The sequence below is a fragment of the Catharus ustulatus genome, chromosome 5, assembly GCF_009819885.2.
Source record: "Catharus ustulatus isolate bCatUst1 chromosome 5, bCatUst1.pri.v2, whole genome shotgun sequence".
Taxonomy (NCBI): Eukaryota; Metazoa; Chordata; class Aves; order Passeriformes; family Turdidae; genus Catharus; species Catharus ustulatus.
The window spans coordinates 63998770-64026086 of record NC_046225.1 but is presented as its reverse complement, the minus strand read 5'-3'; the positions used below and the strand labels follow the sequence as shown (position 1 = coordinate 64026086).

The following is a 27317-nucleotide window of genomic DNA, read 5'->3' as shown; positions in this document are numbered from 1 at the left end:
AATTAAAATTGAAGTTTATTCCAAAATGATTTTTTCTTTCATTAACAGCAATAGGATGTTTTTCAAGATCATCACTTGTATCTTGAAACAAAACTTCAAAGATATTACATATTCACCTGAAATACATCATCAAACATTATTGAACCTGAAAGTATACAAAGAAAGTCCTTATTTCCTTTGGGTGAATAGTTACTATAAAGTCCTCTGAGGTCTCTGTGCTGTTGAAGAATTCTGTAAAACACAAAAGCATTGGTAATTTATTAAAGCAGTTTTACTCAAATGGACACGTTATTCTATCATATCAATTTTAACTCATCCATTCCCTAAAAATCTGCTTGAGCAGATTCTCCTCCCTAAAAACTTTAAGTAGTATAGAGCTTAAGATTTACCCATTCATAGTATTAAAATATACAACCATTTCTCTTCTTCTCGCATACTGACTACACAGAAAATGTGCAATGACTTCCCAGTCATGCACCTTTTCTTCACCATGAATAAAGAGCAAGCAAGCTCCAAGCTGCAGTCAAAAGGAGCTTAAAACTCTCACCTAGTCAATTCCAAAACCTCTGCAAGCTTTTTACAAGGCATGATATGTAACTGACAGTAAGGACATTGTCCAAGCAACTAACTGGAATGAGAAATAAAATGAGGTTACCCACAGCACTGGATCTGAGGGTCAGCCCTAACTTGAATCACATCTACAGAGTCCATTAAGCTGATTACAGCAGAGATTTTTAACTGCAGCTGTGTGTTTTTCTGCAGCACAGGCTTAAGCTTAGATAAACACAACTCATCAGCATCTGACAAAACCAATCTGTGTCACAAGTGTGAATTCATAAAGTAGCCACTCCTATCTGGACAAAGAAAACTCCAGAAAGATTCCTAGCTTTTTGACACTTCTAGGCAAAACAAGCTATCAGATAAGTACAACGATCTGGTACTTGCAGGGAATCTTAGCTAAATGTTCCTACTTGCAGGCTGTGACAGGTACCAGGTCTGTCATACAAAACAATAATACATTTCTAATATTGCCATTTAAAACAATATTTTTAACTAGAATAATCACGAAGCTTCAACAGTCAACAGCAGCATGGACACCAACCACCTTATTCCACCTACTTTTGCCTGGATATTGTGCAGTCTTCCATTTCCACCGCTCCAAAGTGTTCACATCCCAGGTGCCTGTGAGGGATCGCTCTTCCACTGTCACCACTGATCCCAATCCCTGCAGCAAAGACTGTGAGTAAAGAAAACACCAGGAATCAAAGGAGAGTTCACAGACAATAGTATTAATTCACCAGCCTAGTACACACTAAGACCAGACAGAATTTCCAACTCTAGCATTGGCCTGTTAATTAGAGCAGAGAGACTTTAAAAATCTGCAAGGTCATGCAACACAAGGGCAAATATAGATTCACCAGACTTTACTAAGAAGCTGAGGTGCCGAAAGCTTCCTCTGTGTTGTAGTATAGCGTCTATTAAAAGGGCTGAAACTCGCACTCCCCTTTTTACTGAAACAGAGAATCCTACACGTTATTCCCCATGTTTCTGTCATGACATTCAAACTAATAAACCCCTGCCATGGAGTATAAAATAATGTGCTTCCATAGAGAAGATGAAATAAACATGAAACTGAAAAATAGTGAGTACATGATGGAAATGACAAAGTTTGAACAATTCAGAAGTAAACTATAGAGGAAAAAAAAGTTCTCCTTTCATCCTGTCCATGTTTCATTAATTACAGGTACAATTTTCAATAACTAAAGAAACAATAAAACAGAATCCTATGCTCTGCACTGTTAAGGTACTGCAGGAAGTGTTACACTACCTAGAGTTCAGCAGAACCAGTCCTACCCATATTTACATCTTCATGCTCTGCCAGTGGCAACTTCATCTGAAGTAATGGCTTCTGGGTTGCAAAGCCAAGTAAGAAAAAAAGGCTCACTTCCCTCTGAGGTTGAAGTTCTACTACTACTTTCGTATCCATCTTTTGTGTACTTTATAGTACACAGGATGTGTCATTCCAGAACCATTTCTCTCTGGAATAAAAAAAATTCACTTAGCATTCTGTCTTGAAGGGTTACATTTACCTTTAGATCTACCATCACAGGCTGAGACAGCACAGGATCCTCTCCAACTTCATACAAGTGTCTAATTCTTAGCAGGACACGACTAAAATCTGCATCACCTTGCTTCTGTTTGCCTTCAAAAGAAATAAAAATGCATATATTTTCTTACTTCAAAATTAAACCTAAGCTTTAAACTTTTTTTAAACTTTAAACTATCACCATTTGAACTTAGTTTCGATTTTTAAAGTTAGCAAGAGGACTAATATCAGGAAATAACTAGCTCCCAGTTTGACAGGAATGTCGCTAACAGGCATGACAAACTCACGCAGGACAAGTATTTTACTACTTGTGCAGAGAAATAATACAGCACAATTAACTTTCTTGATTGAGGAATTTAATGCTTTGAATAAATAAAAGTACTAGCCTCAGAAGAGAGGAAAACAAGAAACCCAACTTATTTAAGTGTAAAATCCAGCCACCTTTTTGAAGGCACCTACCCATGCGGATGCTGCGGACCTGCTCTGCATGATTGGAGCTGTACTTCCACCCTGGAATGCTCAGAGTCTGGAGATGAAGATTAGGTGGCACAACTACAGGCAAATCATGGACTGAATTCTGTTGAAGTCGTCTGGGTAGCTTTGGTTTATCTCCTCCATGCAAAATAAAGCAAAACAAACATTAAACATCCATCACACACACAAGCCTGGCCAGGGCACTGTCAAGGGTAAAGGGCTTTTTGCTTATTCTGCCAAGGCAGAAGCAAAGTAGATGATATGCTTTCTCCTCCAAGGCCTTCCAAGATACAAAGCAGGAAGCAGTATGATTTTAACTGCTGGAAAAGTATATCAGAACTTTCCCTAAAACGAATTTCACTACAGATTGAAATTTCACTACCAGATTTCAGATTTTAGTTGATAAGGCAAACAAATATTTTTAAAAGAATGCTCATTAAGGACTCAGCATCCAAGAAGCTGATATATGGTGCACTATCTACTTTGCACTAATTCCCTGTGTGAACATTTTCTTCTCATTAGATGCTTTAAAATTTATTTTGCCCTGAAAGTAGAGATAATTACATAACAAGAGAAACACTTCATATACTTGGACAGCATCCATGTTAGAAATTAATGCAAAGTAATTACCAGGTTCTAAATCTGCCTCCTAACTCACTATATACTAACTTTGCCTCACAGGATGCATTAAAAAACTCAACAGCATAAATCAAAGCAAACAGGCCCTTCAGATGCTAAAGATAGCATAGGAAACTGAATGGTTACCTGATAATGCTCCAAACATTACTACTGGCCTATGCTCTAATGCCAATCCACTTGTCCGATACAAACTATTGGTGACAGCCTTGGTTCCTAAAATAAGCCAAATTACAGGGCGAACCACTGAAGAGTCATTCAAAGTGAGATTGTTATTCAGGTTCCACTGAAGGTTGTTCCATATTCTCCTGTGTAGCATCACCTGTAATGGGAAAGCAAATGTCACAACAGGAATCAGTCATCAGGCTTTACTTACATTATCAGCAGCCATGAAACTATACTCATGTAGAAAAAGAAATAAAAATGTATACATCACCTCGACTTGTCCATTCCCTTGACTTGATACACCATGAGCTCTTTCTGCAAGCAGCATCAGCCTTGTGGTATCATCTTCGATGTAAGCAGTCTGGACCATAGGGTAATAATTCTGTAAACACACAACAAACGAGGCAGAGATAATATTAACCCAGCAGATGGAGAACACAGACACAACTGGCTTTGCATTACACCTCTGTGCCTACCCGAGCCACTGTGTTATTCACATACGCCTTGAACGGTCTTTTCTGCATCTGATACCCATTATTGTCGGTGTAGAGAAGTTGTTTGGTGTTCAAATTTGTGCTTGTTCGTAGAACTGCTTCACGATTTAATTCCAAAGGCCCAACACTGTATTCTTGCTCTATCCTATGGCAAAGCAGCTTCCCATCGTAGCCCTCTGGTACTGAATACAGCCTGGTGAACACTGCATATATATAGTCCTGAGAAGTAACATTGCTGTAAAAATGACGGGAAGGATGCAGAGTTCATAAAGTGGAGCACTTGACAGGTTATAACAAAACTTGCAAGGCACTCATGATGTCATCCTACACAGACAACTTTCTTGCCCGTTTTCTATTTATTTAATGTACAATTATTTTTAATTTCAATTTAACTTCCAAATATACAGATATTCAACCAGAGTAAGTGATATCCTGTAAGTTTCCTTCACATTACAAGTGTCAGGAGGATTCTTCCTTTGATTACAAATGTTCTGTTTTTCTCTAAATTAACAACAATTTAAAAAATTATTATGACTTCCTAAGCAACATATTTACATTGTATAGAATACATGCATTTTTTTCAATCTGGGTGACATCAACTTTGATGCAAGAATTCCACGCCACTTTCCAAAGGTCCTTCTCAACTACAATCCTTGAGCAATGCCATGTAAAGCAAAAGACTTCAACCAAACAACCAGATTTAAAAGAGAGTGAAGGGCTCATACACTAATAACATTTTAACACAGAAAAGTAGCTAGCTCATTGGGGTCAGAGTGACCTTATAAAGGATTCATTTCTCCTTTCTCTAATTTGCTTTCAAGATAGTTATTCACAGTTATGAAAATGTATCATGTCCAATTTCCATCCATGCAAGATATTAGTTGCAATATTCATTGAGTTGTAAAAAAGCAGGTGCTCAACAGAAGTTGCATTAAAAAAATGTACCACAGAGGATCATCCTAAATCTCTACATCCCTCCCACCCTCCTGCAGCAATATCTGTTTGTGCCTCAGAATCTGGCCCATGAAAACCTCATGAAGTTCAACAAGACCAAGTGCAAGGTCCTGCACCTGTGTCAGGGCAGTCCCAAGCACAAACACAGGCTGGGCAGGGAAAGGTTGGAGAACAGCCCTGAGGAGAAGGAACTGGGGGTGTTGATTAATAAGAACTCAACATGAGTTGGTAAATGTGTGCTCACAGCCCAGAAACCCAAACATGTCCTGAGCTGCCTGCAAAGCAGCACAGCCAGCAGGTCAAGGGATGGCATTCTGCCCCTCTGCTTCCCCTTCATGCAACCCCATTCATAGTACTGCTTCCAGCTCTGGGGCCCCCAACACGGGAAGCACAAGGACCTGTTGGAAGGAGTCCACAGGAGGGCCACAAAAATGATCAGACCATGGAGTATCTCTCCTATGAAGACAGTTTAAGATTGTTCAGCCTGAACAAGGAGGTAGCTCTGGAGAGACTTTAGGGCAGTCTTCCAGTACCTGAAGTGGACCTACAAGCAATCTGGAGAGGTACTTTTGACGAGGGCGTGTAGTGATAGGACTTGGGGAAATGGCTTCAGACCAAAAAACAGGAGGTTTAGATAAGATGTTAGGAAGCAATTCCTTATTCAGAGGTTAGCAAGACTGTCACAAAGAAACTGTGGATGCTCCATCCCTGGAGGTGCTAAAGGCTCTGTCTCTGGCCCTGAAGGTTAGACGAGGCTTTGAGCAACCTGGTCTAGTGGAAGGTGTCCCTGCAGGGGGTTTGGAATTGGACCTTTACAGTCCTTCTAACACCAACAGTTCTATGATTTACAGGAGACACTTCCTCAGCAGTACTTTCAGCAGATGTATGATAGTTCTTTTGTCTAAATCCTAAACAGAACAAGTACACAGAGCTCACTGTTTAGGATAAACTGTGCAGAAGTAACCTCATACATATCTAAACATTCCAGTGAATTGAAGCCGTAATGGTGCTGTACCTGTAGAAATACTGCCGTATCTCTGTCATCAAGCTTCCAGACATCACTTCCAACCCAACAGCTTTTGATACTGGTACAGCTGAAGCATTTGGAGCAAATATGTAGTTATCTGAAATGGGTCCTTTCTTTGTGTCTCCATTTACGTGGTACTCAAGGAACTCCTGGGTGAACTGGACAGTCTGGTTTGTCTCCCTGAGAATCCACAGAAGAGTAAAAATTATAAATCTTACAAACACATTTCGTACATGATAAATGCAAAGCTGAACCACAACAGGAATGAGGCTGGAAATGTAAGGACAAAAACTGTTTCTTCACAGTGGACTGATTTTATGAGACTGAGTAAATGAGGACAGCAAAGAATTAAAGTGCTTCCCATTATGATATACGTCAGTTTGTAAGCAAATGGAATTTCTATGTAATTTTCTGTTTTTGTAGAAGAGAAGCATCTTAAGATTAAACATCATCTATATCACCTCATTGTCTTGATTCCACAAGAATGAGGTACACTGCACTGCTCTAATGAATAATTAGGTCAATTTAACTTTGTAACTAGGCAAAATCGGCATGATGCAAGTTTCCATGTCTAACACCAGTTACAAAAAAATCAACAGGGTAGCAACATTTACAATCACTCTGTATATCCTCCTCTCTTCACTGAAACTTACAGTTTAGCTATTCATGACATTTTCACCATTTTTAGAAAGTCATATGAAGGCAATTTTAAATGTTGCTCTACCTTTGGCAACTTACTGTAAGAACAGGAAAAACCACTTCATCTAGCATATGAATTTATATTGCCAAACATTTTATCTCATGCTAATACAGCTACCCACAATTTGTAATAACTGAGGAGAATATCCAAGCATTTTCTCCTATTTCTATTATGAGGCACTTTTAGCCCAGGGGCAGGATCTAGAAGTTCTAACTGTTGCAGTTGAATGTAAAAGGCTTCACAATTGAAGATCCTTTTTTTTTTCAACCTTTCCTCCCATTCTGACCTATGAGGCCTCATTATTTTCCATTATCCCACTGCAAACTCAAGCACTCAAGCACTTTGAGCTTGTCTGAAGGTTTGTGAAGAAAGTGAATATCTCATTTCCTGAATTCCAGCTCTTGCTGCCTGCAAGAAAAACTGGAATCTGAATTTAGATTTTTATTCTTCTGCACTGTATTTCTCATAGAATCTGGAGACAGTTATGATCTGGAGGTACTCTGAAAAAATACTTACTCCAGGATTCTCAGTTAAGATTCAGCTATGCTTTGAGAGCTGATTTTAATGACAAGTTCTTGCTCTAGGAGGCAGAATTATGAACAAAACCACAGAGGTGAAAGAGATCTAGCCATCACCACCAGTGTCAAAGGGGTCAATTATTCCATCACTCTACAATAGGTGACAATCTGAATCCAGAGCAGGCAAAACACAGCACAACTGCACTGAAGCTGATGAAATTTGGCCAATTTGCATCAGCTGACAAAGACCATCTGAAAACCTCAAAACTCACCTAAACCTTGATAATTATTTCATTTTATCTACCTGATCAAACGGAAATTCCTTAGTTAGAAGTTTCCTTTCAAACAGTTTTGTAGCTTTCTACCACAGAAATGGAACTTGCAAAACACTACTTAGTATAAGTAAGCTCTTAGTTTATCGCTTAAGGCTCATTGTGTGGCCACAGTGTATGTGCGTACTCAGTAATTTTTAATAAAAATGCATATTAACAGCCCTCTTTTGTTCTAAAGCACACTAAAACTGTTGATATACTACTTATTACTATGATACGTCATCCCAGACCAACTGCAAAGTTAAACAGGGCAACATCACAGAAGTAGTATGGAATCATGCCTGTGTTAGTACTGAAGTGTCCTGTAAAAAGAAGGGCATGTGAAATGGGGATAAAAAATAATTTTAAAGACTGTAAAGAACATTTCACTGAGTCTTGGAATTAATACACATAATACAGCCCTTGGACTTATTTTTATGAAGTGTTTTACAAAATCTGAAACACTATTGAAACAAGCAGGCAATCTCACCTCACTGTAATACTGTGCATCAGGTTTGTGTTTTGGTCAAACACGATCTGGTAGCAGTTGTTGACCACAGGGAACAACTGTCGACTTTGCTGATGTGCACGAGTCAAGTCTCTCCGCTTGTACTTGACTGAGCTCCCAATAAAGGCAGGCTGTCTGCCATCCTGGGGTTTAATACTGTATTTTCTGTAGCTCAGACCACTTATTGTAACTAGAATATACAGATCGTATGTAGACTGGGATTCCACGGAGCTTTGAACCTGTACATTAGCAAACACAAAAATGCTTCATTACAGAAAATTAATTAGCAAGGTAATTACCTTCATGTGTTGTAAGCCCTAAATTATAAAAATTAGTTTCTACTTTAATAATAAGTTTCTAAACATGCCATTCTTATAATTCTAAATTATAATGTAGATCCATGCTGCTTTTAATTGGGAGCCTGGTGAACTTGGATTAAGCTGAGCCTTTTGAGTGAAGGAAAGACAGTCATAAGCAAATTAAAAGGGTTATTTTAATGTGAACATGGAATCATAGATTTAAGATCACACTGCAAAAAGTCTGTACGAGCAGATATAATCATAAATTAAATTGATCAGTCAAATGACAGAAAAGAGACTGAAACACAAGAGACGTGACTAGTGCAAAAAAAGAAAACTCATGACAAGAGGAGGATGCACCAACATGCACCCTCACCTTAGGGAAGGCACATGGAAAGAAAACAACACCAGTAAACAACACCAGTAAACAGTAAACAACACCAGTGTTATGTAATAATGACATACCTTAAACAACAGTTTTTAATTATCTTTCAATTACATGTATCATGCCCATGTATTATACTTTAGTACTACTTTTGATTTGGAGAAAGAAAATGTGACTAGATAAATACTGAACAGATTCTATGGATAAAGAAGCTAGTTAGGACTAACAAGCAATTCAAGCAAGCTGTTTGTACCTTTCATACTGTAGACTGACATATGCCCAGTTACACCACAGACCACCTAACAATAGTGGCAACAACAGGGTCTATTCTCATTCTCTCCCTATATGATACTCGTGCATGTGGTGCAGAAGGCAGCAGAGCACTTCCCAAAACTTCAATTCCTCTCAACCACATTCACACCAACGCCCTGAGCTAAAGTTTTATTCCTCACAAAAGGAAGGAGTGTGTAATCTGAATGCACTTTTGAACTGCACATCCTGGAATTAAAAGACCCCAAATCACCTTGTCACAACTGCTAAAGAGATTTCACCCTCAAGTGAATCCACATTCATGTAAGAGTAACTTCTAGCAACAGAGAATACAGATCAACGTGGTACAGAGAATTCTGAGTTTTTAAAATAAGAGTAACTTGCCCTTAGGGGATCCTAAATCCTGAATAAATGCCTTGAATAAATGTCAATCTTGTATCTTATAAGACTGAAGTAAGTCAGACAGAATGACTTCTGGGAGGTGACTGACAGGCAAGCATGTCCATGGGCTAACCCAAAGAAATTATGGTTTCCAGATAAAGGCAGTATGGTCTTATGCCATCACATGTACATGTACAGGAACAAGGGACAGCTGCTGTGCATCACTACCTGAATACAGCGTGCTTTCATGCACAGTCACAGTCACAAGGCACAGGTCACAGAAACTGTGCAGCTGGCAGAATTTGCTGAGCTGTCTGGCATCCCAGGGACAGAGGGGAGCATCTGGAATTGCGTCAGGCCTCTTCAGGCCTTATGTGCAGGAAGCACTCCTGGAGGTTTATCAAGCTACTGATGATGATGCATTCTGTACAGCAGATGCTCTTGAGAAATGCTAGTGCTAGCTTTCACTTGAGGCCACTTTCTTCCTCCCAGGGAACAGCTGGCTGTGTCTTGGAGCTTGGCTATGACAGAATGAGCCATCAAATGATAACTGACTGACACCAGTTTCCAAGACCCACATTTCTTAATTCTCTTCTTCTCTGTCCCCAAGGCAATCTGTCAGTTGTACAAACAGGGCTGCCAATTGTAAGGCAGTGCTTCAACATAAAAGGATTTATTTGAAACACTGTTTTTTAGAGAAAGAAAAATAAGGTAAGAAGCACCAGGTCACACACAGTAGACATGCAAAGGACAAACCAAATACATTACAAGAGCAGCAAGTCCTTTTGGATAGTTAAAAAAAGTCTCTGTTGAGACAACAGGCAAGTAAAAACAACCCTTGAAGGACAAGTAGGAAAATCCCACTTCGACAGGAGGTAGAATACAGTCAATGAAAACTAACAAGTGAGAGAAAAATAACAGAAAAAACCAAAGTTGAAGTACCTGTGCTGGCACAGAATGTCCCAGTTCATCATATACACTCATTTCCTCATTGCTGACAGAAACTGTGACAAAGGTAGTGATGTTCCATGCCAGTGGGTTATAGACAACAACATACTGGTCAACATCTGTAGCACCTTTGTGCATGCAAACAAACAAAACTGGTAGTCACTACATTATGCATTTTTAAAATGTGGTATTAAAAAGTATTTAAGAAATCTGTCAAGGTACATCTGTCTTACAAAATTTTAACACAAAACCCTGCAGTAAAACTTCGTGATTGAAAAAGGAAAACATTTTATAGTCCTTCATAAAAACTTCTGCTTTATTCTTCTGTTCTCTGCCCAATCAAAAAAAGACCATGAATTCAGAAAACGACACCTGAGTTGAATGTAAATGCATTTATGAAGATAAGCTGCTTACAACTCATTGTCATGCAGTATTAACTTTATCAGAGTTATACAGAAGATCAAATGAGAAGCCTAATTTAAAACTAGCCCTGTAAAAACCCAAATTGGTCTGTTGCACAGCCCACAGCACTGCTTACATCTGACAGTTTAAAAAGTTTCCAAAGTAAAGATAAAAGGGAGTGTACAGTCTTTAGAACAGACTTATTAAAAATCCTTATACATTTTTTACACAAGCTGGCAGTACATTATAGCAAGAACATTTCTTGACCCTGACTGTGCTACCTATCATGCAGTGCTCAGTTGCAGAGTGAAGTTACTTTAGTGACTACTCTGATCAGCACTTCTTCGTCCCCATCTTTTACATTTGAGGTCTGAATCTGAGAGTCAGGTCTAATATATGCACTGGGGTAGAGTTCTGTCCGACACCAGCTGAGAAATCCTGGGTCTCATAAGGCAAACAGGATTTTCTAGCCATGGTCCACAGAACTTAGATGTACATAATATGTTGATTGTTTTGGAGGAAAACATGATAGCTTTCATAAGGTAGCTTGAAACTTGGAAAAGCTGTGCAAAAAGTACCTGGCTTTCCTGAGCCTGTAGTGTAAACAGAAGAATAGACCTCTCCATTCTTCTTTGCATTGTTGATATCAAAGATTATGGAAGCCATTAGCTTCTTTACGTTGAGCATTCCATACATCAAGTTATTCATGTACATGTCCTTCACCTTGGGAGACTCTGTGCCTGTTATACCATCGTGGTGCTGGACCTTATAATTAAAAGAAATTTGAAAGGTGCAACAGGATAACAACTTCAGGTCTACATTTGTATTAACGTAACAGTCAACTAAACTTCTGACACACAACTTAAAACAATGAGGGATGATAGCTATATTCAGATTCACATTTTGCCTACTCTGGATTCCTACATACTGCATGAAATGGTGAAAGACAAGATGCATACAGATTTCCCTCTATACAGATTCCTCTTTTAATATACTAAAGTTACATCCTTAGAGGAAAAAAAACCGAACAAGTTACCAAAACCAAGAATACAGCAAACATACTGTAACAAGACAGATTTTTCATATCTTACTGAGATCGGGTCATTACCCGATCAGATAAAATAATTATTGACAGCACCAAGGACTGAAAATGGTTAATGATACAAGGCTAATCACTTAGCTGCTGAACTTTGAAGAAACAATTCTGTCCTTTCTCTTCTAACTTGCAGAAGTAGAGATTATCAGTAGTTTTCAATTAGTTCCATTTTTGCTTTGTTTTTATTTACTGTTAAGAACAATTTTGTAAATAACAAAAATAACACTAAGAAAGGGAATTTCATAAGAAAGTTTGAAATCACGTACTCTTTCACTGGTTGAAGAAAACATTTGCCAGTAACCATGTCTTGAATACATGGTTAAGAGGCTGAAATCATGTCTCAAGACAGTTTTTTGAAAACCTGTTTATTTTTACTTATGACTTGCAAAAGGGGGAAAACTATTTCCAAAACAATAAAAGCAACTTTGAGACGCTCCAGCTGAAATGCTTATGCAAACTTTTAATTTGGAAAATAAATATTTTCATTCAAAATAGAAAATAAATCAATCTTTACCTCTGAAACTGCCCATCTAAGACTCTGAAGTTGCTCTAAGGCTTTACATTTGCAAATAGAACCTTCTGGATGTTTCCGGACATACTGTGTGAAAAAGGATTCTCCAGCATAAAGCAGTGAACTCGCTCTCCTTGCAACTCCTTTTAATGTGCTCCGAGAAGCATAAAACCCAGTCCAGGCTTGGAATGGCTCTGTTTAGAGTGGAACAGATCCAATACACATCAAAATATCACTTCATTTATTCTACTACTACTACTACTACTACTACTACTACTACTACTACTATTGCTACTAATACTAGTGTATTCTTACATGAATCCTACTGGGGATTTACACAGCAGCCATCAAGTAGAAAGGTCATAAAGCCTGCAAAGAAATTCAGCCAGGAACATGCATTTTGAAAAACTATGATCTCTCCTACAGGTGTAGTAACATGCAAGTTTGCCACAAAGCCAGTACCAACCAACTTAACCTATGTTTATGGAAATTTCCTCCTTGCGGATCTGCACAAAAGAATTTTCGAAGTTTCACTGAAGTATATAGTATTATTATTAGTTGCATATATTATTATTATTAGTTGTTAATAAAATAGATTTTAATCTTTGGTAACTGCTTGATACACGCAGTCTACATTTCAACCTTCTAGTCAAAGGCATTTAGCTTAAATTTAATTTCTTCAAAATGGAGTAGAAACAGTGATGTGATGACTCCAAACTACTGCAGCACTTTAAACTACATCAAAAGATGCCCTCAAGTGGTTACTGGAAAGTATTTCAACATTTTGTTTGTTTTAACGTTTCAGTATCCCACAGAGAGAACTAGGAAAACAATTTTTTGTTTATAAAACCTTCAAATCCTCCTTAGGGGTGGAAGTGCTCATTTGGGGGCAATTTCTTTTAAAATACACGAGTGATAAATAGGTTTTCCAGAAAGAAGTTGCAGAAAGTGTTTTCCAAAGAGCATACAGGCAACTGTAATAAATTATAATTTGCTATCAACTCAAGATCACAAAGGCAACGATTAGAAAATAGGATCTTTAGCTCAAAAAACTTCAGGACAAATTATTTTTGGCCTGAAAGGCGCTAGAAGTTTCAACAGAATTAATTCCATTTTAGTTTTCAATGTTACAAGCAGAAGAACCACACATACCAGCACAGTACAATGAATTCAGAGTAGAAGGAAATACTTATCTGGGACTCAAAATGTGAGTTTCCATATGCCATAAGTGACACTGAGCCCAACAAGTGACTCACAAAAAAGGGGCATAGAAAGAATAAGAGAGGATTAATCATCAAGAAGGAAAACAGCATGTGGGAGAAAGTGCACTCAAATCTATACTGCAATTCAAGCACAGAAAGTCATTTGGGGGAAAAAAAACTACATCTCTGTGTGGGCACCCACCTGGAACACTGGAGTTGCTGCTATTATGCAAGCTAATAGCAATTGAATCCTGCAGGTAAATTATTCCAAAAGATAAAGGAAAGAGCCCAGATGTAAAAGGATATTAGCAGTTAGAGCTGGCAATGCTTTTATCAGCAACTTGTTAGATATGACATGATCCCCAGAGGGAGGTGAGGGAGTCAGGGATCAGTCTATGCCATGATTCACAGGAAGCAATGGTTATTTTTATTAATTGAAAAGTTAACAGACATTACAGAACAGTCTGAAATATATGTACACAGTCAAAAAATGTGATGGAGCTACAATTACACAGAAAAGTGTTTTAATGAAATCAGTGGTATTTTAATAATAAGCTAGGCAATAAAATAAATTAATGAGTTTAGAAATTGAGAAGTTGGCTGTGTCTTCTCTCTGCATACTTTGATATGAGGCCTAAAAGGGTAAATTTACTGGGGAAAAGAATTAAAGGGATGTTGGGTATGGCATGACTTTTTTTGTATTTTTCTAGTACTTTTCAGCTCTGCTTGAAAAACTAAGTTAGTGCAGCACATAAGATCCATCAAGCAAAAAGGCGCTACAAAGAACTTTTGTAACACTGTATTACAAAATTTCAGAAATACTTAGGATATTTTCACTTGCTCAGAATTCAGTCGTAAGAGAATTCTTTCCCATCCCAGAATCTCAAACCGTTTTCTATAATGAAAAAGGCAAGATTTTCTCCTACAGGAGACTTTAGGGCTTCATCTACATAAGTATTTTGTTTGGATCAGTTCATCCTTATCTAGCAAGCTTTTCTTTATATAAAAGATTGGATTTGGAGCTCACAAACGGGATTCCTGATGGATGCACCAAGCATTAAGGGGCATTCAAGTCTATATGAGCAGATAATGTATTTCCATATATTTCACCAAATCCTCAAATCAACTGTTTCACTTTGGGAACTCCCATCCCACTGTAGTAACACAGAATTACTCCAAGAGCTTTCAGACTGCCTCGGTCCCTTGGTTACCTGCAGCTTCTCCAGACATTCACAGATCACCCCACATCACATTTTCCACCTCTGGTTTAAACTATGCATAATCCAGTTATTTTAAACAGTAAAAGCGGGATATTGTTCAATTTGGCACACACCCATCTTTTTTACACAACTAAGTTGGGATGAATTTGTCTGTTGATGACACCTCATAGAGTGAACAAATCTTATAAGAAGGTATTTTTCTTCTTTATTTCCCATTTTTCCTTATTAAAATTTTACTATGTACATTTGAGGTAGACATTATGCGGCTGTGAACTTAATTACCTGTTGAATATGGAAGAAAGTCTTGAGAGTCCCGAATTTCCCATGTAAGATTCCTGCTATAAACTGCTTGGAAGTAATCACTGACAGTGGCATACTGGACAGTCAGTCCAAACTCAGCAGAATGCTTGTTAATATAATCCACCAACAGGTCCATGTTAGAGTACTGAACAGATGCATTAAAGAACTGCTTGTCGCAGCCCTGAAATTCCAAACACAAAACAGCCAAATGACTTTGGGTCACATAATTAAGGAGGATCATTTTTAACACTAGTCTATGTTCCAGGGGTATTTATTTTGATTTTGACTGCCCATAACAAATATTAGTTACAAAACTATCAAGACTGGGCAGGGTTATTCACACAGATTGTCCAAAATAATGAAAAAATAATGAAAAAGCATAGAGTTTTAAAATCATGTAGTCTCTCTACTTTACACAGCATTATCACAAGCACAGAAACCCAGAAGTCTTCTTACATTACTGCAAAACTGTAGGTTTGGATCTAGATGTTAGGGATTTATTTGTACTGCACAAAACTCCTCCCCACTCCAGCACAATTTTTACTATAGCACAACTACAGAGTGTTATATTCTACTCCTCACTCTCTACAAAAATAATTTATTCAATATAAGTAACAGTGTAACAACCACAGGAGAAAAACAAATCAGTGACTCAAAGCTGCATCAGTCAGAAAAGTTCTTTGTAACAACAGATATTGTGGTGAAATAGCCCATAAATAACACACAAAATCCCTTAATATTGTAATTATGAGACCTACAGCATCAAAATTAGAAACCAGACTGTACATTCAGTTTAGGCAAAGTTATTCTTTCCTAAGGACTTGAAGACAGCACGAGCACATCAGTGCTATATGTATGTGTAGGATGTAATTAACATGGCATATTGCTGAAAAAAGTGTTTGGATGACCAAGCTGGGATATGCTTGCTTATGGTTCTACCTATAATACAACGACAGTATAGGAAAATGGTTACACACCTGTTAGAAAAGACCATGACTACCTAAGTGCCATACATTTTCCTATAATGCTGTCATTTTTGTTAACACAGAGTTAAGTTAAGCAGTTAAAAAAGGAGATCATTTAAATAGACAAAGCAAAGGGTGAAAAAAGGAAGCAGTACAACAATATATAGTTATGCAAGAGGCTATCTTTCCAGATTTGTCACTTTTTTTTCTATACTGAGTAGGGTGGAAGACTTGACAGACAACTGTCAGGCTATACAAGGAAATTTTATATATCATTACCAGTCAGACAACTAGACCACAATTATTAGAAAAACATTTCATGTCACGTGGTTTGAATCAGCATTTCTGCAGTACCTACTGCAGCAAGCACCATCCACTCACACTCTGGAATGTTCCTGTCTCTTCTAAAGGAAACACTGAGCAGGCACTTACCCATGGCCACAACACTTCCCCTGTCCGGAACCAGGCTGCTCTCTCCTTAATGTTTGCCACCATGGTTTGTGCATACAGGTGGAGGTTAGCATCTGTGACAGGGAGACTCATGTTTGGATAAACACCATCTTTTGGTGGATCTGGGAAAGTTGCAAATCCATTCCAAAAAAATCCTGACCTAAGTAGAAGCAGAAAGCAGTAAGTTGTAAACAGGAGTTAATTAACTGGGAAAAACACATCAAAAGGTGCTGGTATAAAAACCATATACCCAGGGAACAAGAGGCAAAAAAATTCCATTTATATTCACTGTTAGTATTAGGTTTAAGCATTTATTTGGGGGTGGAGGAAGGGGAAGAGTCTTCAGTTTTCTTTCAACACTGTGCAACTTTTCAAGTCCCTGCTGCTTGCTGGCACAGAACAAAGAAATCATAGGACAAACCAGTAAGCTTTATAACAATGAGAATGTTCCCCCAGATAGACTGGATTTTCAGAGTATTTTACTTGATAAGCCAGCAAGCAAAATAAAGTTTTCAAAAGTTCTCAAATTTCCTCACAAAATAAATGGCAATTTTTTGTTGCTTTAGTTTATACACAGACAATATATACAATCTCAGCTCAAGATAATGCTGAAAATCTCCCATAGAAAATCAATTAGCTATAGCCAAGTCCCTACTGAGCTTCCTGGAGCTTTTAAATCTTTACTTCCAGGCAGAGAAAAAAAGACCCCAGTCCTGTTTTGGACATTTTCTGTTTACAGTAATTAATTTGTTTCACATTTTTATTCTATTTTTTTTAATAAGGAATGGCACTGTAAATCAGTCACTGTATTTTAAGCAGATGAAAGCCATACCTATGCTTCAAGCCTCCTGGTGTAAGAAAATAAGTCTGTCAATATTTAGAGTTATTTTTTATGCCTGTCAGCACTAAGTGTCACTTTTGAGAATTCAATTGTTAGGTATTGAGCAAACTTCATTTATTATAATGGAAAGCTGGGGATGCTTAATAATCCTTACTCAGATCTACAGAGTCTAGACATCTCCTTGACCCACCACACATCAGGAGAAAGCAGTAGGATACTTTTGAAAGGAAACAGTCAAAGAAAATGTTTAAAACTCAATAATATAAACCATCAGAAGTAAACAACATTTCTGCATATTTGAGAAATCTTTGGACCTGTTTGAAAAAGGCAGTTGTGATGGAGTACAGTAGCTGTACTGATCCATAACATGGGTGAAGATCTCCTGTCTTGCAGATAAGGAAGGAGAGCCCTGCCATACAAACTGAAGCTTCTGGAAAACAAAAAAAAAGGTAAGAAACCATTACCCTTGATGACATTCACAGAAATAAATCATTAACAGCTTAAGACTTCAGAGTTCCCCTCTTCCCTTCTACCACTTTTAATACCATTAAGTGCTTTTTCTGAAGATCCAGTGCCAATGGTCACACACTATATACAGGAGGCCAAATCAGTGCCTCTTTCCATTAGAATTAATGCCAAAGGAGAGGAGGCAGCACACTGCCAGCATACTAAAATCCAGAGATAAGCCTGGCATATCACAGCCATTTTACCTTGGTTGGTTCAATGGAAGCTAACATCTATAAGCTAGAAAAAATCCAGATGTAGTCTGACTACACTGCAGTCAGTGGGAATCAATGTTTAACTAATGTTAATGTTTAAATTCTACTGAAGTAGAATTTTACTGTTTTGGAAGCCTTCAGATGGTTAAGGGTCAGAAAAAAAAACAACTGGCTCGGCAAAGATTGTCAAAAGCTCATAAAAAGATTTTAACAAAAGAAATTACTGCAAATCAATGCAAACACAAGGTGGTAGGTCCCAGCTTCACTAAATTCAACACGAATTCTGTTTTTTCTTCAGAGACACTTGAGTTTTACTCAAGATCTATAAAAACTGCCTAGTGCTCAGAAAACAGTCGTGAAAGCCCCCTTTTTTCACATAAAACTGATGACAGATTGGGGTCCAACACAGTGACATGAAAAGCATTTACTCTGTATGGGACACTGTGCAAGAGAAGGCAGAACATGAAAGAAAACATGAATTCAGCAAAACCATGACTAGCTGCCATTTTAACTGGCCTAGTATTCTTAATTTTACAGGCACAAATAAATGTCCCCATTCGACAAGACTGTGCCCAAAGGCTACACTTTAAAACTGCTCACATAAAACCCAAGAGATACAAGATTTTCTCAGGGAAAGCTGGAATTCCTAGATATCTCTGCTTCAAACACTCCTATTTCAGTGTCCATTTAAACTTGCCCACTTGCCCACATTTTGTGTCTTCTTCAGGCTAGACTACTTTTTATCACTGACCAGAAGTCATGAAGACATTATGACCATATAACCCAGATTTAATGTTTCACCATTACCATATGCAATCAGCACGTCCCATTTAAACAAGAAATACCTACAATTTCTTGCACAGATAACAGAGATTCTTATCTTAATGTCATGGTTTAGATTACTGTAAGTAGAGGCCAGCATTGGTTTCATTTCTAAGGGAATTTTTACCTTGTTTTTCTGCATGTCATCCTTCAGATCGTAGTCAATACGAGAAATAAGATGAGCATTGAAACCAGCCAGAGCAAAAAGAGTTGGTGTTGTAGCTGAAGCTCCAAACGGATCAACATGCCATGAAAACTGAGGTCTGAAGCCAAAAGTTTCATACAAAAACCCATGACCCTCTGCAAAGCAAAATTTGTTTAGGTTAGGAACACTTCTAAAAGTTAATTTTGTACATTTAATAGGCATATTGTGTTACAGGTAAGCACTTGAAGGATAGTTTCTTGTTGGTATTTCTCAAAGCATTCAAAGTTTCGGGAATTAAATCAGTCACAGTAAAAAGTTTCATACTGACAATGTTTATATTGTTATGCCAAGTATAACTGATTAACATTATAAAAGATAAATAACAAAGAGGAATTATGATTAGAAACTGGTCTTGGAAAAAGTACATAGACACAGATTAGGTTAAGGCTAATAGCCAGGTTGAAGTCTGCATGAAAACAACACCCTGGGGCTTAGTTTAAGTCTGCTCAAATTATAAAACCCATTCTCAGAAAATTTCAGTCTCATATTAATGACAAAGGGACAAGGAAACAAGCCATCCACTAAACTAAAACAACATGAATATGCTTACTGGGTCATATGAAAAGAAAAAAAAAAACAGGAAAGCAGTAGATTTTATTTGGAACTCAGGTATTTTGCACTTTTTTTTTTTTAATGATGAGTATCCAAAAGAAAAAAAAAAAGAAAATGGAAGATTGTTATTTCATAGTTACAGAATTATGCTCAGAACTACTTGAAAATATAGTCAGATCTTCCCTGGTTTGGAATAACTCCATTTCAAATTTTAGTATCACACACATTTGAATAAGTGAGGCTGCAAGGCCTCTTTTCACTTCATCTTTCCCCTGGTTAATGTCTTCCCTAGCTAAAATATTCACAACGTGTTTAAGTTTTCGGATGGAGGCATATTTGAAGCAGACTTTTCTAGGCTCCTCCATAACACTGGAATTCTGGACACACAAGAGAAGACATAAAATCTAGACCCCAAACGCCTTCTCAACTTGAACTCCACACAATCCATTTTCTTCGTATGTACTCAACCTGACCAGAGTGCTTTCAGGAAAAACAAATGAGAATTTTAAAATACATTAATACTTTTGTTCCTGATTAATAAGTTATCAAACTTGAAATTTCTTTTTTTTAAATAAAAAATATGTTTACACAGAATGAGATGTTAAATTAGAAATAATGTATTTTTCAGCTAACTCGAATAGAAAAACTGTGTTTGTGTTTAAAATAAGGATTCTTCAATAATTTTAGTATTTTATTGGGAGAAGTCCTAGGTTCAGTGTTCTAAGCCCATAAAGCAACCTTTAAGCACAGGAGTCAGATAAGAGAAATGTTAGTGTCCTTTCCTCCTCTTGGCCACCGTGTACTGATATGCAGAAGCAGCTGCTAATCCTGTGCTCCTGATAAACACTGACAAGCAAGGAACAAGGCCAGTGGTGTTGTGCAGATGCAGAAAACAACAGAAATATTTTCTGTCCCTTTACTGTCCCATGCAGAAAGCTGCCCAGAGCGTAGCCCTGGAACAGGCAGAGTTTCCATCAGCCATGGCAGCTGGTGCTAACACTTCCCTGCCCTGCTACACCCTCAGGGCACTAAACTGACATCTCTAGCACAGTGGTGGCACCAGTTATCCTGCTCCTGTTTGCATCAACCACTGCAAACAAACCTATGTACTAAAAGAGTCTTTAAACCATCAGATGGACAGCTGTAACATACAGATGCCAAAGTTAGAAGATTAAAATGGCAGATAGCACATCTCTTTCTAACAGAAGATGATAATGATTACCAACAGGGGTTTCTTTATCAAGGAAGTCCTTCAACGGATTTTAACTGATCTCAGTGACATTCCCTGGCCCCCATTCTGCAGAAGACCTTGCCTAAACAAGACAACTTCCTCATACTCTGAATTGCTACCAGGTATTTTCTTGAAGATTGTTTCATACCTTCAATTTCACCCTAACTATCTTCCCAGAAACTTAAGCTCTGAAACACACACACACACAGACACACACACACAAAAGGCCTCTGCTCCAAACAAGTTTATACCTGACAAACCAGCTTTTGGTAATCTTTGTGCCTGCTGCAGAGCTGTCATGTCAAAACTAATGGTTTTTTTTTAAGCAATGATTTTTATATGAGTAACACACCAGCAAGTGAAAAATAAGAAATGCTTTAATTAGTTCTTAAGAAGTCAGAAGACAATACCAATTTTGGAGTGGAAAAATGAAAACCAAACAAAACCTCCAAGGTCATAACAATGAAAAATGAAAGTTAAATGCAAATATGCATACCCGTCAACTGTAAAATCTGATCATCAATTAGTGTCACAGCTTCATCATGCATCACTTGCCCTCCAATGACAAATTCCAGTCGTCCCTCCTGAAGCAACTGACGGACCTGTGATATTGAAATGAAGACACAGAACATAGGCATCATTTCAGTCTCATACACAAAGGTTGCAAATTCATTTGATATCACAGCACATTAACTAGATACAACATTTGTCAAGAAGGCATCTAGGACAAAAAGTGAGATAAAAGGCTGTCTGTACTGAGGCTATCTAAAGGAGAATAATGGAGAAAAAAAGTATTTCAGTGTGCTGCACACTGATTTATCCAGCTTACATTGAAACCAGGTAACAGGAACAAAGGATGCACTGCCAGGTAGACATTGACCTTTTAGTGCTTCTCAGTAGTGCTGTTACTGTGCCTTTTTATACTGTCAGAACACCAGACACTGCACAGGCAGCAGCCTGTAATCCTGCCTCAAGGCAGCTAGAGATGGAGGATTAAAACAGAAGATATTAATGCTTCTCCTAGAATCTTCCTCCTGCTGCATCCAGCTTGGCTTAGGGAAGGCACTTGGTGCCTGGATGAGGGAGCAATATGCAATTCCTTGCAAGCAGCAGTGGTGCCCCAGGCATGCAGTAATATTCAGGCTCCCAGGGTTTTAGCAGGAAACTAGATCTGTGGGATCCAGGAGAGACAGACTGTGCCATGACACCGTGGCCACAAACATCTCTCCTCTACTCCCTATGCATCTATCTTGCCTTTGGGGCACAGACAAGTTGCTCAACTTGTGACTGACAGAATGCTTTATTAAGAAATAGTTATTCCACAGGTTTGTCTGCCTGAATAACCCACTGCTAACCTTAATTTTTGGTCTTTTTCCTGCTTAAAAAATGTCAACAATCTGCTCAGCTTTTGGTGGTGACTTTTTTTTTGGCGGGGTAGTTATTTTATTATTGGCAGGGGAGTTTAATTTCAGCTCCTAGAAACAACAGGTATGCTGACAAGTACAGCCTTCAGCAAATGCTAGATGAAGTGGGAGGTGGAAAGAAATAGTCTATGTCCATTTCTAAAAGTGTTAGGAGTCTTCTGGTTTTATTTTAGTTACTTTAGAAATTCAGAGCTATCTCAAACTTCCCATAAGTAAAGTTTATGCAAATACATATTTTAATCCTCAACTTTTTTTTTTTTAATCTGTCATGTAGGATGCCATTTTTAGAGTTTTTATGTTTATTTTCCCAGGAACCTTCAGTGTCTACTCAGATAGGATGCCAGATTGTCAATTTTGATTATAATCATTTCTCTCCTTCACAATGTTGTGAAAATGCTTCAGGGCTCAGCATTCCTAAATTAGTTCCAGCCGACTGTGGTGACTGATTAGCATGCTGGGAGACCAGATAACTGATATCTGGTGTCAGCACAGAACTGGCCCTGACCTACATGAAAAGAATCTGTGATTATTATTCCCCATTTGGATGGATGTCCAAAATATACCTCTGATCCAAACTTGGGCCATAGAAATGGATTTTTTTAATGTAAGTTCTGTGGAACCACTAAGAAACACAAAAATAATTCAGCTAATTTAAGTGACATCCAATCTTCCTCCTCCCAAAAAAAGAAAAGAAAACAGTATCTGTAAAGACAAGCACTTTTTCTGATCAGAAGGGGGCAAAAGGAAGGATGAATGGAGGAAACAGATGCAGTAGTACTATAACCAGCAGGATGCTATGGAACTTATCTGTGATCCCTAGGACCATACTACCATCAACTCATGCCTACAAACCAGACAGAAGTGGCTACACATCTTTTTTTCCCTCTGGTTAAAGCACCCAGACATCAACCCATGGTAAGGAGGTAGGAATGGTTCACACAAGAAAATTCTGTGTAAATAGCATTCACTAAGAACTACAAGGTTCCTGTCTGGCTGAATACTGCTGCAGTACATTTCACTCTTACGTATTCTCTTGTCTGAATTGAAAAACCAGCTTCTGTAGCCAGGCTGTACCTTTTACTAGTTTTTAATGCTATAGCTCCAGTACAAAGCAGACACTTCAAAGCAAACTAGAACTAAATCCTGTAAACCACTGTAAACCCAAGTAAACCACTAAATGATCAAAAAAAAATAAAAAAAAAAAAGGAAAATTAAAACCAGAGTGCCTATACCACAGAAAATCATTAATGCTAGAGTTCAAGTGGAAAAAGCAGGGCAGTAACCAGAGTGACCTAATTTCAGGGACCAATATTTGCAACTTGCTAATGTTAAAAACATATCATTTATCTCCAAATTAGAGTTTCAAAGTTAGACACATGGGTTTAAGAGGAATTTAGTTTTAATCATTTTAATTTTGAGAGAAGAAACTATAAAGTAAATAGAGAGCTGAATATACAATGCATAAAAGCAACAATTACAAATAATTATGCTAGGAAACTTAAGCCTGAATCATAAGTACTAAATTTTGCACTACCAAGGTCAAATTATTCTTTTGGATTCCACATAATAGCAGGAATAGATACTAGAAACATTGGCCTTGACTAAACTATTTGGGTTATAGCAGCTGGACATACTTGAAATAAGATTAACTCACCTTTGAAAGTTGAAGGACTTTCCCATCCTTCTACAAAGCAGTTCCTATGATATTTTCTTCCCCACTTACAGTACAGTTTTCTAATTTATCAAATCTACAAGAAAAATGTTCTACAACAGGCGAGTATGGGCAGTACCCCCACAAAAACTACAAACTGCATAAACCCAGCAAAACCTCTCATGCAAAGATCAGCTGTGGACAGCCTGTTATTTGAATAAGGAACATAACAGAAGATTCAAAATTCAGTGAAGGACTATGTCAAAAAAATCAAAAAAACAGACAAGAGGTGTGTTTTTTACATGATGCTTCAAACATCTGGAACTTTAAACAAACTGAAATGTAAAGAACTGTTGCTCAGACCCTGGTAACAAAAGAGACCATGGAGCTCTGAGTAAGTACCCAAGGGAAGCTGCACCTCTACACCCTCTGGTTTTAGGATCCAAAATAAACAACCAGCTGCTAGTCTATCAGCTCAGTCTTTGATTCAGCATGTTTGTTTCATGTCAGAAGAAAGAAGAAGTGACAAATGAAACTTCAGTGACGTTACTAGGAAAAAATCACTGGCATTAAATGTACAGTCACTGCTTAGCTGTACTATCTTTATTTACAAACGGAAGGTTTTTAACAGTACTTAACTGGAAAGAACAAAAAAGTTCCTTCTTTTGAGCAGTGTTAGGTGTCAGATGTTTTAACAGATATTGGTGTGGCCTCTTTCAGGTTCACCCACATCTTAAAGTAGCATGGCCCCAGATAAGTAAGCTGCCAATGAAACAAGAACTGTAAAGTGTAAGAAATCTTCAGTGCAAAGGTTACTACCTCCTACTGCTCTAATCTATAGCTGGGATTTAACCTCTTGCAACTGCCTTTAGAGTTAAGGTCCTTTAAGTACTAGATTCAGAGGCAGCTTACACAGACCTGGGCAAAAAGCAAATGGTGAAGTACTTTGCCCCTATTTGTCCCCTGAAAAGAATGCGAATTGTTTGTTAGCATGCATCATGGCTCTAGTGCAATTTACCTGCTGCTTCTGTGTATCTGTGGCTACCGCATCCCACCAGAGTCGAAAGAATTCCTGCTCCACCGCAATAAATTTGCGCTGTTTTCCTTTCATTAGCTCTTCTATAACAGTAGTGTAGACATTTGCTGCGTAAGCGTGCATACTTTCCTGAGGGGAAAAAAAAAAAAGTAAATAAGCTCTGTTTTACCTAAATTAAAAGGGCTGCTTCAAACAATCACTGGGTTTGAAAAGTGAGAAATCAAAAACCTCACATTTGTTGCACACTTCCTCAGAAATATCGAGTTCTGATTACAGCCTTTAGCCCTCCTGCTTCAGAAAACATCCTCGTGACTGGGGACCTGACTGGATCAAGGTGTAGCTTCTCCCAAGCCAGCTCCAATATAGGTTTTCTTTTAGACACACTGGGAATAGCTTATCCCATTCTTCATTGCTCACCTTGAATCACTGATGCCATGAATTTTGCACCAACATAAAGACCCCACATACACACTTCATCTTCCCATTCCAGCTTTTCTTTTGATGGCCTGAATCACCAGAATTGCTTCTTCAGAGCGAGTCACTCTGTGCTGTGCATTACCAGTACAATGCAGTGATACATCTATTGTAAATTATACTATTACGAAAAATAACTCTATTTTGCTTGATGTTTTAGGATAGAGCAAAACCAAGCTGGTAAAAGAATCTTAGCATGAGTTCAACTGTTGACACAGAAACATCAGTGGAAGTGTGAGATTTTTGTGCATCTACTCTATGTTGCTCCTAAAAACATCTCTATTCCAGAATGAGGCCTATGGACTTTTATTACAAGGCAAATACGACAGCTGTACCCATCAAATAATCTACCATAGTGTTATATCCTATTATATGGTATCAAATTAACAACAACATGTTAATTTTGAAGTTGTGCACACCAAGAGATACTTTTTGTACTTTTGTACACTTACCTCGACCAGAACAATTTTTGTTGACCAGATCCAGTCTTCCACCTTTTACTTAGTTTTAAAATGATAATGTCTAAACACAACAGCCAACACCCTAGGATTTCCTGAGATGTCTGTCTTTCCTTGTAATAAAGTTCTCTGTATGTTACTGGGCAGTTATTTTACACTAATCTAAGTGCAAAACCTAGTGTTATCTACACTACTAAGTAGATAACACTTATCTACTTAAACCATGGGTACTTAAGAATATGCACCACAAAATGTACATCTTAAAGTGGTTGACACATAGATCTCTCCCCAGTGCAAAACTAATGGGCATGATATGTAAAACATGAATGAGGAGCTTCAATTCAGGTAAATTTCCTACATGAAAATGACCATTTGAAATAAGGAGACAAGGTAATCCAAATCAGAAATTAACTTTTCCTAGCCCATTGCTTTCCACAACAAAAATCCAGCCACCTTTGATAAAACGCTCATGCCACTGGAAGAGGGAAAACATTTGAGTATAGGAGGAATGGCTTAAAATACTCTTGGGTTTATCTAAATAATTTCTTCCTCAATTATTTTCCTATTGATCCATATGGGTTTTTTGAAATCAAGATTACTAGACACTTTAAAAAATTTTAGCTAAGGATTTGCAGTTTTAGTTTTGTGTTCTCTTATGCAATTTTTGAGTAAGAGTTTGAAGTATTAAAAGAGAATTCATTAGTCTTTCCTAGAAAGGGAAGACAAAAAACATGCACACTATTATTAGTTAGGCCTCATGCAATTTTACTCTGGGGAGTGAAATATCCATCAGCATCTTTCACACAAAAAAGAAAATAATTCATACAAATTGAGAAGAATTCGGGATTTAGGATTTTGACTAACAAATGTAAAATTATCAGGCCCCATCTGATTTATTTTGCTCTGTATCTCATGTATTTAGCAAAAATTAGTTTGCTACCATACTTCAGAAGCACTAGGCTCCAACCCCACTGCAGCCACTGATGACCTGGGATCCTGCTCTCCTCTTAAGAAATGACAAGGTTTTCTTGGAGTTTTGGCTTTGTAACAAGATAAAGACCAGGAAAATCTGCGACATAATCAAAGCCCCATCAAAAGGAATTAAGACTTCCCTTAAAAAAAATTTTAAAAATCCATCAGGAGCATCCTGCTGAACACAGGCACACAGAAACCTACAGCTCAAGGACACGGCTCCTAGGCTAACCATGCCTCCTCCAAAGGAGGATCCCTAAACACCGGGGGATGGAGGACACCCGGGCCGGGCTCGGGGCCAAGGATTTACGCGTTTCTCACAGGGAGCCGGGCCGGGAGCGAGCCCCGGAGCCCGCAGCGCCCGGCCCCGTTCCGCGGCTCCGGGCAGCGCTGCCTGCGCTCGCTCAGCCCCGGCGAACCCACCCCACCCACCGCCCCCGCCGACCTGCACCGTGTACACCCAGCCGACGTCCATGTGGCTGTGGGCGACCACGAAGGCGCGCAGCTCGCCGCCGGCCCGCGGCGGGAGGGCGAGCAGCGGCAGCAGGAGCAGCAGCATGGTGTGAGGGGCAGCCATGGCGGCTGCGGCGCTCCCGCCGCACTTCCGCG

At 38.3% G+C, this 27317-nt stretch overlaps 1 protein-coding gene across 1 annotated transcript; it reads right to left on the bottom strand.

Moving 5' to 3' along the window:
* MAN2B2 (mannosidase alpha class 2B member 2) lies at nucleotides 1-27317 on the bottom strand. The gene is made up of 19 exons (XM_033060448.2): nucleotides 27154-27317; nucleotides 24787-24933; nucleotides 21190-21295; nucleotides 18833-19005; nucleotides 17479-17594; nucleotides 16306-16483; nucleotides 14891-15089; nucleotides 12190-12380; nucleotides 11158-11344; nucleotides 10172-10305; nucleotides 7877-8133; nucleotides 5846-6037; nucleotides 3859-4111; nucleotides 3654-3764; nucleotides 3347-3539; nucleotides 2567-2719; nucleotides 2091-2203; nucleotides 1120-1237; nucleotides 1-231 (listed from the first exon to the last, which is right to left on the bottom strand). The coding sequence occupies exons 1-19, from the start codon at nucleotides 27283-27285 to the stop codon at nucleotides 137-139; spliced, it is 3048 nt and encodes a 1015-aa protein (XP_032916339.1). The 5' UTR covers nucleotides 27286-27317; the 3' UTR covers nucleotides 1-136.